The sequence below is a fragment of the Petaurus breviceps genome, unplaced genomic scaffold, assembly GCF_028583685.1.
Source record: "Petaurus breviceps papuanus isolate PSGF00001 unplaced genomic scaffold, PetGlider_PUasm1.0 90639, whole genome shotgun sequence".
Lineage (NCBI taxonomy): Eukaryota > Metazoa > Chordata > Mammalia > Diprotodontia > Petauridae > Petaurus > Petaurus breviceps.
In genome coordinates, this window is record NW_027187296.1 from 5,903,697 (window position 1) to 5,917,612 (window position 13,916).

The following is a 13,916-nucleotide window of genomic DNA, read 5'->3' on the forward strand; positions in this document are numbered from 1 at the left end:
CAAGTCCCAGCTAAAATCCCGTCTTCTATGAGAAGCCTTTCCTCATCCTTCTTAATGCGACTGCTCTAAATTTATCCTGTCTGTCTCGTTTGTCCAACGGTTCCTTTCATGCTGGCTCCCTCATCAGACTGTGAGCTTCTTGAGAAGAGGGACTCTCTTTTTGCCTCTTTTTGAATCCCCAGTGCTCAGCACAATGACTGGCACACATTGGGTGTTTAATAAATGTGCATTGTCTTAATTATTAGTGCTCACACTCTGTTTACAAGGGAAAATTCGCAATATTCTCTTCCTTGGGACAAAAAGCAGTTTCTTAGCAAGGTTCCTGTCACTCAAACTCTTGTGGATATTCACCTCCTCCAAGAAGCCTGCCCTTTCTGATTAAAACCACTCAGTTGCTCACTCTTTCCTCCAGCACCCCCTCCACTCTTTTTTTTTTTTTTTACTTTTTGGAGGGCAGTTGGGGTTAAGTGACTTGTCTGAGGTCACACGGCTAGTAAGTGTGTCAAGTGTCTGAGGCCAGATCTGAACTCAGGTCCTCTTGACTCCAGGGCCAGTGTTTTCTATTCACTGCACCACCTAGCCGCCCTAACCCCCTCCACTCTTAAGAAGTACAGTCTTTTAAACTTTTCATCTGAACTTGATCCTGAAGCCCAGAGACTGAAGTAAAGTGATGTAACACCTAACGTTGAGCAGCTTTATGCCGCTGCTCCCTCCTGGCCCTGTCTTGCCCCTGTCCTGATTCACCAAATTCAAGGAGTATCTACGAAGTCCCAGGGACGTGTAAAGGGCTCTGTTAGGGCCTGGCTTTCCATTTTGGTACTGTGTTCGTTTATTCTTCTTCACACATTGCTTTCTGATTCTTCTCATGTTTTTTCCATGTGTTTGCACTCTGAACCATGAGTTCTATAAATGTGTTAAACTTCTTTTGGATCTCTGCAGTCAAGGAGAGGGCTGTACACATAATGAACCTGTAGTAATGCTGACTGACTGACTCACGGATAAGGGGCTCCCAGGAGAGCAAAAAAGATAATTACATTGAAAGAATTTAAAACCTTGGCCTCTAATAAATACAAGATAATGAGATTACCTGGTATACTATGTACATTCCCAATTATTCTATGTTCCCCTTTCCTTTAATTCAAGTTGGAGAGGAGACTTGTGCATGCAAGGCAACAAGTGTTTGACATTATAATAATTACAGCTGACATTTATGTGGCACTTATGCATCTGGTACTGTTCTAAGCACTTTACAATTATTATCTCATTTAATCCTCACAACAGTCCTGGAAGGCAGGTGATAGTGATATACCAATTTTATGGGTGAGGAAACTGAGACAGAGTCAATGATTTGCCCAGAATCACAGTTTGTGTCTGAGGCTGGATTTGAACTCAGATCTTCCTGACCCTGGGCCTAGTGCTCTATTCACTGTGTCACCTAGCTGCTTATATTATAATTTTTATTAAACGCTATGTGCTAGGCACTATACTGAAGTACTCATGACACAAATACAAGCAAAAGCCTGTACATGGAGGAAGTCAACACACAGGAAAAGCAGAGGGAAGGGACAATGAGAAGGAATCTTGGAGGGAACATGATGTAGAAGTTTAGAAAGTGTGCAGCACGTCTGGGAGGGGGTCCTGGCAAGGTCCAGAGTGACATTGAGGCTGAGGTGTGAGCATTCTGCTTAAACCAGTCACGGTATTGGGAACATAAATACTAAAGTGAGCTCTCCTGGACACTCAGTAAGGAGTTTTAGCTGCTTACATTCAGTCAGGATTTACATTTTTCATCTTTGGCAGTGAATTATTTTGAAATCCACGATAAGGAAAATGGATCTTATGAATGATCAATAAGGGTCCCTGAACTGACTCTTCTCATTGTGATCTCTGGTTGCTTTTCAGGACCGACCAACACTTTCAGATTGTTGGGAGAAAGACAACGTCCTTCCCAACTGGAATCTGTCTCAGCTGCTCCCAGAAACAAGGAAGCATCTGTCTATGTGGACATCCCTTGAGATAACTCGAATGACACTTTCTTTGACCTGTAGTCAGAGAAGGGAGATCTTTTGTTTCTGCCTGAGCCTCCCCTCCTCTGTCTGCCTCCTATGCACTCCAGCACCCCAATCAGCTCTCTGTTCTCCTTCACTAGCCCGGCAGTAAAAAGGCTGCTTGGCTGGAAGCAGGGAGATGAAGAGGAAAAGTGGGCAGAGAAGGCCGTTGACTCTCTGGTGAAGAAACTGAAGAAGAAGAAAGGAGCGATGGAGGAGCTGGAGAGGGCCTTGAGCTGCCCAGGCCAACCCAGTAAATGTGTCACCATCCCCCGGTCCCTGGATGGAAGGCTGCAGGTGTCACACCGAAAGGGGCTCCCTCATGTGATTTACTGCAGGGTGTGGCGCTGGCCAGATCTACAGTCCCATCATGAATTAAAACCACTGGAGTGCTGTGAATTCCCCTTTGGCTCAAAGCAGAAAGAAGTGTGCATTAACCCCTATCACTACCGTCGAGTGGAAACCCCAGGTAATGAATCCCTACATCATTAGGAGATTTAGGCATAGGCCAAATCAAGTGACTTGCCTAGGATCACACAACAAGTAAGTGTCTGAGGTTGGATAATAATAATATTTATATAGTGCTTACTATGTGCCAGGCACATTATAATTATCTCATTTGATCCTTACAACTCTGAAAGGTAGGTGCAATTATCCCCATTTTACCAATAAGAAAACTTAAGGCAGAGGTTAAGTGACTTGCCCAAGGTCACACAGCTAGTAAGTGTCTGAGGCTAAATGTGAAGTCAGGTCCTCCTGACTGAGGTCCATCACTCTAGCCACTGAGTCACCCTATCACTACTAGTTTTTAGGCCCAAGGCTACCTCTTAGTAACTCTTATTTTTTTTTTTTTAAGCAATCGGGGTTAAGTAACTTGCTCAAGGTTACATGGCCAGTTATTTCTGGGTGTGGTGCTAAGTATCTGAGCCCAGATTTGTTCTCCAGGTCATCCTGACACTGGAGTCGGTGCTCTTACTCGCTGAGCCACCTGGCCGCCCCTCTCTTAGTAACTCTTTTAGTGAGCACCTGCATACTGACCCAAATAGGGAGAGCTTTTCCCTTTCACTCTCCTTTAATCAGGGGGCAGCCTGGCTCTTCTTAGCTCACCTGCAAGCCTTGGTACTAATGACATTTTTACTCACCCAGTATGCATTTGGCCTATGCCTAACTCTTCTGAGCTAGAGAAGGAAGTGGCAAACCACTCCAGTAGCTGCCAAAGAAACCCTTAAAGGGGGCCATGAAGAGGCGGACACAACTGAACAACAATTTGTAATATGATAAAGAAAAAAAAACCTCTTAGAAAACTCCTCACCTTTAAATAAACTTTTCTATTAAAAGTCAAAACATGACTTCCACTTATAAAATGGTTTGGTAGTACTTCTTTTACCATTTACCCATTCAACAGATATTTATTAAGAGGCACACATTTTGTCCAAGGCACTGTTCTAGGTGCTAAAGATACAAAGATTAAAAAATGACATAGCCTTTGGTTTTGAGGAACTTACAGTGGGTGTGGGTGTGGGTGTGGGTGTACCCTGGAGCAGAGAGTAAGGCATGTCCACAGTGGGGAATGACATAAGGTATGAGCAAAGGCGAAACGAAAACAAAACAATATGAAAATCTGAGGAGAGGTGTGTGGGGGTTTTTTGTTGTCTTCTTTAGCTTGAGGGATCATGGAAGGTTTAATGAACATACTGACACCTGAGAGGAGTTTTGAAGGGAGACAAGGATTCTGAAAGGGGTAGATGAGTAGAATATGCATTCCGGCCATGGGCAGTGGCCTGCATGGATGCATGAAGCCAGGAAATGATATGTCAAGTTAAGGGAATTTCTTGTAGGAGTCCAATTTGGCTGGAATGTGGAGCATTTGAAAGGAAATAATGTGCGCTCTGGCTAAAAAGGTAGGTTGGAATCTGACTGGAAGGCCTTAAATTCTAAGTTAAGGAACATTGTATTTTATCTTCTATGCGGTAGATCCTGAAGATTTTGGGTAAAGGAGTGACATTGTCTAGAAAGATTATTTTGGTCATTGTGACAGAAGAGATTGGAATCAGACACCAGCGAGGAGGTTATGAAGGTGATGAAGACCTGAACAAGGATGGGTGAGAGATGTGGAGGCAGAATCAAGAGGATTTGCTTACTGATTATATATGATAGGTGAAGGAGAGGAAAGAGTAAAAAATGCCTCTGAAGTTCTGAGTCTAAGTGATTAAGAAGGTCTCTCTCTATATTCATTCTTGTCCTTTGACATCAGCACCCTTGGGGGCCACCCTTATCTTTTCATTTTTGTTAAGTGTATAAATAATGCAGTTAGGGGAGACAATTTAATGCCAGTTCTCCTTCCCTTTTTACCTGTCTGCTTTATTCTGGGAAATCAAAGCCGTGATACACTAGTGCACAGAAATAGCCTGCTTCAGAGAGAAAGTTTAGGTTAGGTTATTTAAGAAATTCAGCAGATTTCATCATCCAGGATTTCTCTTAAACCTTAAACCAAAATTGAAGAAGTGGTTAGTACCTTTCATCTAATAGTATTAAGTAGGTGATCTTTTAGGTTTCTACGTGCTTTTTTCCCCCAACCACTACATGGTGGTATACATTGTTAAAAAGGGATGATCTCACTCTACTCACAGTCAATTTATTCTATTGCTGGTGATACGAAGGACTTCTATGAAAATGAAAGCAGAAGGTCTTATATTCCTATGTTATAGGAATATTCCTTATATTCTTTATACTCCTAATGGTCTCACTTTATCTCATGGACCCAGACTCACCTTGCCTTCTTTTTATGTTTAATTTTTTTGGGAGCTCCAAGCAGGAAAAAATGCATAGAGCCCAAAGAAGATTAAAAAGGACTGGCCTTATTTCTTGAACAAAGTAATATTTCTAATACTTTTAGATGAATCAAATACCTGAATATTCATTTGAGTGTTTCCTCCTCTCTATCATCTCTTCTTAAGAGAGAAGATGAGATTTAATTGAAGACACTAACAAAATCACTGGAACCTTGTTCTAATGCTAAACTGCATGAGGCAGATCCATCTTGCCTCCCATCCAAAGAGGTTTAGTACTTAAACAATTCATTATATACATTTCTCTTTAAGGTAGCTAAATGACATGGACCGCGGAGACCTTGCCATCGTCAGTTTCTAGGGTAGTTGCAAAATTTAGATTTTAGATTTAGAGCTAAAAGAGCCATTAGAGGTTATTTTATTTGACTCCCTCATTTTACACGTGAGGAAATTGAGGCCTATGGAGGTTAACAGCTTGTCCAAGGAACATAGTTAATGTGAAATGCAGGTAGGATTTGAACTTGGGTCCTCTGACCCCGGATCCCATGCTCTTTCCATCCATCTGGTTCTATAGATAAATTCTCATTGTAAAAGACAACCGAGGGGCGGCCAGGTAGCACAGTGAGTAAGAGCACCGGCTCCAGTGTTGAGAAGACCTGGAGATCGAATCCCAGGCTCAGACACTTAGCACCCACCCAGAAACACCTGGCTGTGTAACCTTGAGCAAGTTACTTAACCCCAATTGCTTAGGGGCGGCCAGGTGGCTCAGCGAGTAAGAGCACCGGCTCCAGTGTCTCAGATACTCAGCACCACACTCAGAAATAACTGGCCGTGTGACCTTGAGCAAGTTACTTAACCCTGATTGCTTTAAAAAAAAAATAAAAGAGAAGCAAAACCTAATAGTGGAGGAATATTTGTAATCCAGTCTTTCCTAAAGACTTACCATAATGTCACTTTCTGTATGGAGAGAGTTTTGACCCAAATATTCATGGTGCAAGATAGTGTTCACACCATCACATTAGAAGAAGTTGTTTTAGAATCAAAGTTACATAACAAAGACCTTTAAAAACCTCAATTTTATTTGTATATTTTATCATTTCATCCTTTGATTTTCCTCAGCAGAAAAAGCAGTTTTTCTCTCTACCTGTTTTAGAACATGTATCCTCTGTATGTAAATAGTTCAAGAACAGGGAAAATCAAGATTCTGTGGAAAGTTTCTAGGTGTTGTGAAATTTGTTATTCCAAATTACCATGAAGTTCAAATTTTCCACTTTCAGCAATGCCATGCTCATTCCCTAATTCCCTCCTAAAGCAGGGATGCTGCAGGTGACATGCTAGTTATCTTTGGCACTTTTGAACCTTCTCTTTGTTCCTCAGGGCAGCTAGTGGTACAGTGGATGGAGTGCTGTGCCTGGAGTCAGGAAGACCTTAGTTCGAATTTGACACCTCAGACACTCACTAGCTATATTACTTAACTCACAGCTCACTTCTGGCTGCCTCACTTTCCTCAGCTGTAAAATGGAGATAATAACAACATTCCCTATCTCTGAGAATTGTTGTGTGGATAAAATGAGATAATTCTTGTAAAATGCTTTGCAAACCTTAAAGTTCTCTATATAAATGCTAGCTTTTGTTATTATCATAGAACTGCTTAGATAAATCCTTGGAAGATCATCTATACTGAAGTGCAAGGAATATCATGATTCTGCCTCAAGGGCCTGGAATGATAACCATCTTTTCTCTTTTTCATAGTTATTCCCCTTTCCTTCACATAAAATGCCTATTTGAAAAAGATGTGATGGTTCTAATATAATCTTAGGCTACATTGAAATGAGATGTGTAGTTCAGAATCGGATGACTTGGCTGCCTTGTTCAGACCATATCTGTATCCATTTCTGGGGACCATAGTTTGGGAAGGACATTGACAAACTGGGGAGTAGCCAGAGGAGTGTTGCCAAGATGGTAGGGAGATTCTGAAAGAATTGGGGATATTTAGTTTGTGGAAAACAAGAGAACATGAGGGACATAGTTGCTTGTTGAAATATTTGGAAGATTGTTATGGGAATGAGGGATTTGATTTGTTCTTCTGGGTGGCCAGGGGCAGAAATTGGAGCAATGAATAAAAGTTGCAGGAAGGCAGATTTTAGCTTTACATAAGGACCGATTTTATAACAATTAAAGCTGTCCAAAAGTATTGTAGGGTGCCTTTGGAAGTAATAATAGCTGACATTTTTGTAGAACTTTTTAATAGTTTTTATAGAACTTTAAAGTTTCTAATACATCACTCTACATATATATATATATATATATACATATATATATAAATAATTTTATCTTTAAATGAAATATCTCATTTGGGTCTTACAGCAAGCCCTGTGAGGTAGGTACTACAAATTTTGTTATCTTTTTTTGTATGTGAGGAAACTGGGTTCAGAAAGGTTAGTGTTTCACTCTGCATCTAGCACTCTATGATTTCTCCATCACTGGAAGTATTCAAATGCAAAAGAGATGATCACTTGTCAGAGATGTTGTAGACAGGTTATTATTTGAGTTGTAGTTAAACTAGGTAATTGTTGAAGTGCCTTTAGATTGCTCAGTCAGTCATTTGGTCAATAAAATTTATTAAGCACCTACTAGGTGCTATGCATGCACTCTGCTAAATGCTGAGGGTACAAAGAAAGGCAGATGACCCTCTCCACTCTCTCAGGGAGCTCACAGTCAAGTCTAGTGAGAGAGACAACGTGCAAATGATTATACAAAAATTCTATGTCCAGGATAAATGGGAAAGAATCAACAGAGGGAAGGCACTAAAAAGAAGGGAGATTGGGAAAGTTTTCTTGTAGAGGGGTTCTTAGCTGGGACTTGAGGGAAGCCATGAGGCAAAGATGAAGAAGGAAAGTCTTTAAATATAGGGGACAGCCAGTTAAAGTGCCCAGAATTGGAAGGTGGCGTTCTTATTCAAGGGAAAGGGATGAGGTCAGTGTCACTGGAATGCAGAGTATTTACAGGGGTGGTGGTGGAAGGGAAGAATTCTAAGGTATAAGAAAACAAGAAAGGTCAGGGGAGGGGGCGGGGGTGGGATTCAGGTTACAAAGGCAGGCCAAACAGGGGATTTTATATTTGGTCCTGGAGGTGATAGGGAGCCCCAGTAGTTTATTGAACAGTGGGATGACAACATGGTCAGAGATGGGCTTTAGGAAGATCAGTTTGATACTTAGGGGAAGATAGACCAGAGTTGGGAGAGACTTGTGATAGGGAGACTATGGCATATTTTCATTTAGAAGTCCTTTTCCCTTTATCACTGAAAGTATTTTATAACATCATTTTAAGTTATTTTGATATTTACTACCTAATCAACACTCCAAATGAGCAAAATGGAGTTGAATTAAGAATAGGAAGCAAATGGAATTTCAAGATTGAGGAATTGGTTTCCTTGGTGACAGTATTTAAAACATATTCAGTACACACATAGAATAAGTGAGCTAGTCAGATTAAAGAATAATGACAAGAAGTAAGGATTCCCACATTAAGGTTAACAAAGTGATTTTTATTACAAAAATCTTGTTAGGTAAATGGCTCAAACATTATTCTTATTTTACAGATAAAAAAGGGAATTCAGAGAGGTCCAAAGGAAAGTAAGCGTTGGAGCTGGGCTTCAGCAGCTTTCCAGGCTCACGGTCCAAGCTCATTCCCCGGCTGGGTGATTCTGCTTTAAGCAGAAGCAGGCCCATTATGTGAGCTCTGGCTTGCCGTTAGTGTTTATTGTTGAGAGGGGAAATAAAGGAACAAAGGCCAGGCAACTTCTAATGCTATAAGCTGAGTTATTTACATTTAGTCTGTACTCCTCAGATTCCCTGCATTGAATTACAAGGGCAGAAAAAAGCAGATGCAGCCCATGAGAATAATTACATTAGTAAGATATACATTATGCTAGAGAAAAAAATATGTTCTTTTCTTCTCCGTTGTAGTTTATAGGGTTGCAAATCTTCACATCAACACAGAAATAAAAAAAAAAAACTTTGCTCAGAGAAGTATGTGAAGAAGGATGTTTATTAATGCCAAGCAACTTCCACGCTGCCACATGTAAACTCGGGTCACGGAAGCTTTATTACCTCCTCTCAGTGAAGAAAGTGAATAGATTGCACGCTAAAAATTATCCTTAAAAGGGAACCCACATCCCACTGAATGGATAGGGAAATCTCTTCCAGACAGGTTTTACACGAAAAGTCATCTTCTAGATTGATCCTTATCTCTATAGATAGATGGAATAAATAAAAAGATATATTCTATCTTTTACCTGTTGTTTCTACAAGAGAAGAATGAGTGTTTGATTAAATAACTGATGTGTAATAAGAGAAGGAGCCAGCTGGGTAGTGCAGTGGATGGAGTTTGGAGTCAGGAAGACTCATTTTCTTGAGTTCAAATCTGGTCTCAGACACTTACTAGCTGTGTGCCGCTGTGCAAACCACTTAATCCTGTTTGCCTTAATTTCCTCATCTGTAACATGAGCAGGAGAAGGAAATGGCAAACCGCTCCAGTATCTTTGTCAAGAAAACCCCAAATAGCATCATGAAGAGTCAGACAAGACTGAAACAACTGAACAAGAACTCACTTTTATTTTTTTTGCTTTTTGGAGGGCGATTGGGGTTAAGTGACCTGCCCAAGGTCACCCAGCTAGTTTCTGTGTTAAGTATCTGAGGCTAGATTTGAACTCAGGTCTTCCTGACTCCAGGGCTAGTGCTCTATTCATCACACCACCTAGCTGCCCCAACCCACTTTCTTTTTTCCTATGTTAGGATCTCTTTTTAAAAGCTATCATTCACCTATATGATTTCATTTGCCTCCACCCCCCGTCAGATAAAGAAATATAAAATACCATGGTAAAGGACAAATACTAGACTGTACATCATTATTTCTGATTGGTCGTTATGTGTAGAAAATCCTTGGAGCTAGTGTGAGCACTGAGTATCAGAACATTTGGCTTTTGAATTTGAATCTCCACAATTTAACTTCCTGCAGGAACAGTCATAGCTAAGAGATTCATATTCTTTTTTTTTTAAGCATGATACTCTAGGGGAAGGCAAGACCAATAGGGTGCTAAACTACATTTTAGAGTAATTCTTTATTTAAAAAATTCTTCTTACCCTGACATCTTTGCACACAGGACTGAAGCAATAGTCTCATTTTAGCATCAGTGACAAATCCGAAGTTCGGAAAGCTAGTAGTGGTCCATAAGATCCTTTTAGTTTCCGAAGGGAACAACTATCGTTCTTTAATGTTCAGTTCTAACCATGATGGCTCTTTCTTGTTTCAGTGCTTCCTCCTGTGCTTGTACCAAGACACAGCGAGTTTAACCCCCAGCTCAGCCTTCTGGCCAAGTTTCGGAATGCCTCCCTCCACAGTGAGCCCCTGATGCCACACAATGCAACCTATCCTGAATCTTTTCAGCAGCCCACAGCTTCTACCTACTCATCGTCACCCAGCCACATGTTCTTGCCATCTCCCAGCACTGTAAGCTACCCTCATTCCCCAGGAAGTTCATCTGGGCCAGGGAGTCCATATCAACTCACAGGTAAGAAGTAAAAACCATAGTATAGAGATGACGAAGAAATGGCCCAAGATAACTGTTGGGAAGAGGGAATTAAAAGCTGTTAGACTACAGGATTATATATTTATAAAGGCTCATAAATCACACAATCATAAATTTAGAGATAGAAGGGACCATAGAAGTTCTTTTGCCTAACATCCTTGTTTTACATATAAAGAAACTGACTACCAGAGAGGTCAAGCAATTTGCTGAAGGTCACACAGGGAGTTTGAGGCAGAGTCAGGAGCCAAACCCAGTTTGATTCTAAATATACTTAATGAGAATTCTACTAATATATGACAACATCCCTAGGTATTTGGGTATTTCATAGCCTAGGGATTTTAAAATGAGAGTATATGACAAGAGGAAAATAGTCCCTTCATGAAATCAGGAGCAAAATGGTCAGTATGGAATCTAGACTACCGTGTTTCCCCGATAATAAGACACTGTCTTATTAATTTTTTTTTTGACAGAAAAACACGAGAGCTTATTTTCAGGGGAGGGCTTATTTTAATGAACATTGACAGCAATTTTAATAAACAGGTAAATGTGAACAAAAAAATGTACCTTTATTCAATAATGATCATGTCATCTTCTTCAACAACATCGTCATAAGTGTCCATACCCTGAATTCCATCCTGGATGTCTTGCGCCTCCATTTCCTTCAGAAGAAGTGGACCCAATCTGTCATGTCCAGCAATATAGCTCTCTTTAAATGAATATGTCTTGTCCAGGTAACCTGCTCGTAGTGCCTTGGCGACACAGCTGTCAGTAATTTTATCCCATGACTTCTTCACCCAAGTCATGACTTCTTGCAGACAGGGCTTCACGAAGTTTCCATGCTGATTTCTTTCCATTCTATTTTCAATGTAGTCATTGACTTCCATGCGCAAATGGTCCTTGAATGGCTTCTTTATTGCAATATCAAGGGTCTGGAGATAGGCAGTCATTCCTGCAGGAATCATTACTTGATCTATTCTTCTCTCTGCAAGGAAGTTCTTCATTTCTTTAGCGCGGTGAGTGCTGGCTGAATCCCAGACTATCAGACCTCTTTGGTTACCTCGCATAACAAGTGGCAGCATTAAATCAACCCACTTTCTTATAACGGCTTGTGTACACCAGGCTTTTTCGGTTTCAAGAACGTAAATGCCAGATACACGTTCAATCTTATCTTTCTTGCCCTTACTGATGATTAGAGGTGTGGCTTTCTTTCCATCCAAACGAATTGCCAAAACATAGGTGACCTGTGCACTTTCATAGCCAGTGGTGGGAATGTAGATTGACGTTGCACCCCTGTGATGAATTGTTGTTTGAGATCCTTGTCCCATAAACACTGCAGTTTCATCCATAGCAATCATATTGCAGGTTTGGTACTTGGAAATGTCGATCCTATCAATAAAGGACTTGAATGCAAGTGCACGTTTAATAACTTCAGCATCTTCCAGCTTAAACAGTGTTGTTGATCTTCTTAGGAACAGTTCATACCATTGAAGGAAACCGGCCAACCAGTGTTGTGATGCTTTGAATCCTTCTGAGACCATTTCAAACTCTGGTGCCATTGAAAGGGCAAATGCTTGAATATCAGCCCTGCGCACAACCAAGGCCTTTGCTCTCCTGTCAGCAATCCATTCACCAATGAGGATCTCCAAGTCAGGATATAAGGGCTGCCGACCTGATCCAGACCTGCGCTTTTTCCCTTTTCCCTCATCCACCTGTTGATTGAGGTTATTATAATCTGCTCTCCATTTTCTGACCATTCGAAGATCCAAAAGTTTTTCTTTACAGAAAACTGCAAGATTCTTGCCATGTGACTCCTCTACAATTGCTTTCTTATATTCAACAGTATAGCTCTTCCTTTTTGTACTCATGTCTGGGGGTCAAAACAGACAGAATAATAAAATTATGACCATCAGTCCTTCTTTTCACTCCATCGTGCCCCCTGAGTTCTTCTTTTTTCCTCCATCATGCCCTTTTTATCCTCCATCATGCCCCCTCACTCCCGCTTACATACCGGGTTTTTATGTTGTCCTGCCTCAGCTCTCCTCCACGGCACTGCTCTCAATGTCTCCAGCAAGCAAATCACTGGGGAAGAACAGGATGACGCGCTCACTGCTGCAGCTCTGATTGGATGCAGCTCGGAGCGCGGCGTGCGTTTCACGGGGGGGAGGGGGGGGACGGTGCATACAGAGGGTACTGTAATGTAGCGTGTAGCGCAGGGGATCACCTTCACTACAGTAGCAATCTCAATAGGGCTTATTTTAGAGGAATCTTACACAGTAAGGGGAGGGCTTATTTTCGGGATAGGTCTTATTATCGGGGAAACACGGTATGAATGATCTTAGCATTTTCCCATGCTTTTGCTCCCTTTTAAACCAAAGGTCTGTTCCTGACATGTTGTAAGTTACTTGAATTTGGATTGTAAGGACCTTCATATATAGCCAAGAGTATAGTGTCTGTTGGTATAAGACCAGGAAATGAGTTAATGAGATTTGGGAAGATAGTGAAGACATCTTCCATGTATGCCAGTGTGCAAAAAGCAAGACTGTAGCATAATTGAAGTGATATTTTAATTATATAAATGGAAAAAATAGCACATCGATTCCATGCTAAAGCAGATGAAAGACAAAGCAAGGCAAAAAGCATTTATTAAGTACTTACTATATGTGAGACACATAGGCTCTGGAAGTAGAAATTCAAATAAAAAGACAGTTCTTGCCTTTATGTAATTTACATTCCGGGAAGCGGGGAGGAGGGGGGGAACAACACATTTTTATGTACCAAGAGATCTGGAAAGCAGAAGCTGGGAAGGAAGCACCTACCTGGGGCCATGGTGGTGGAGTTGGAAGAGTCAGAAGCACAGCCAGGAGGGGAATAAAATAGCGTATTGAAGTATAGTACTTTTGTATTTTGTCTTGATCAGCCCCCATCTGAAGCTCAGATCTAGACATCACATTGACAAGGAAGAATGATAATACATTAGAGTTTATCCAGAGGAGAGTAGTCAGGATGCTGAGGAGACTGACAACCATATCATATAAAGATTGTTGAAAGAACTATGAATATTTAATATAACTAATATTCTTTTCCTCTCCTGTAGGAACATAGTCTTCTTCAGATAAGAAGGTCTATCATGTAGGGAAAAAACCCCATGATTTTTTGGGTACAATTTAGAGATGCAACATGACATAGGTGAAAGAGTATTGGATTTGGATCAGGAGGGATGTGGGTTCAAAGCCCACCTTACTAGCTATGTGAAAAAATCACCTTGCCAACTGGATGCCTTTGGACAAGTCACTTAACCTCTCTGTATCTCAGTCTCTTCATCTATAAAATGGGAATAATAATACCTGGAATGTATATTTGCATCTGACTAGTATGTGAAATCTTCTGTATGTGTTTCCTCTCCCATTATTGAGAGCAGGGGTCATCTTTCTCTTCTCTTTGTATACCCAGTGTTCAGTATAATACTTTGCACAAAGCAATTAAATACAC

The 13,916-nt window shown here is 40.9% G+C and overlaps 1 protein-coding gene across 2 annotated transcripts in view; it reads left to right on the forward strand.

Annotated features, from left to right (window-relative positions):
- SMAD9 (SMAD family member 9) overlaps nt 1-13,916 on the forward strand; it is a 109,202-nt gene that overhangs the window by 73,707 nt on the left and 21,579 nt on the right. For both annotated transcript variants that reach the window (XM_069064662.1, XM_069064663.1), the window contains exons 2-3: nt 1,903-2,517; nt 10,152-10,409. In XM_069064662.1, the coding sequence (XP_068920763.1) occupies nt 2,106-2,517; nt 10,152-10,409 (670 nt within the window). In that variant the 5' untranslated portion in view covers nt 1,903-2,105. The remainder of the gene's footprint in view (nt 1-1,902; nt 2,518-10,151; nt 10,410-13,916) is intronic.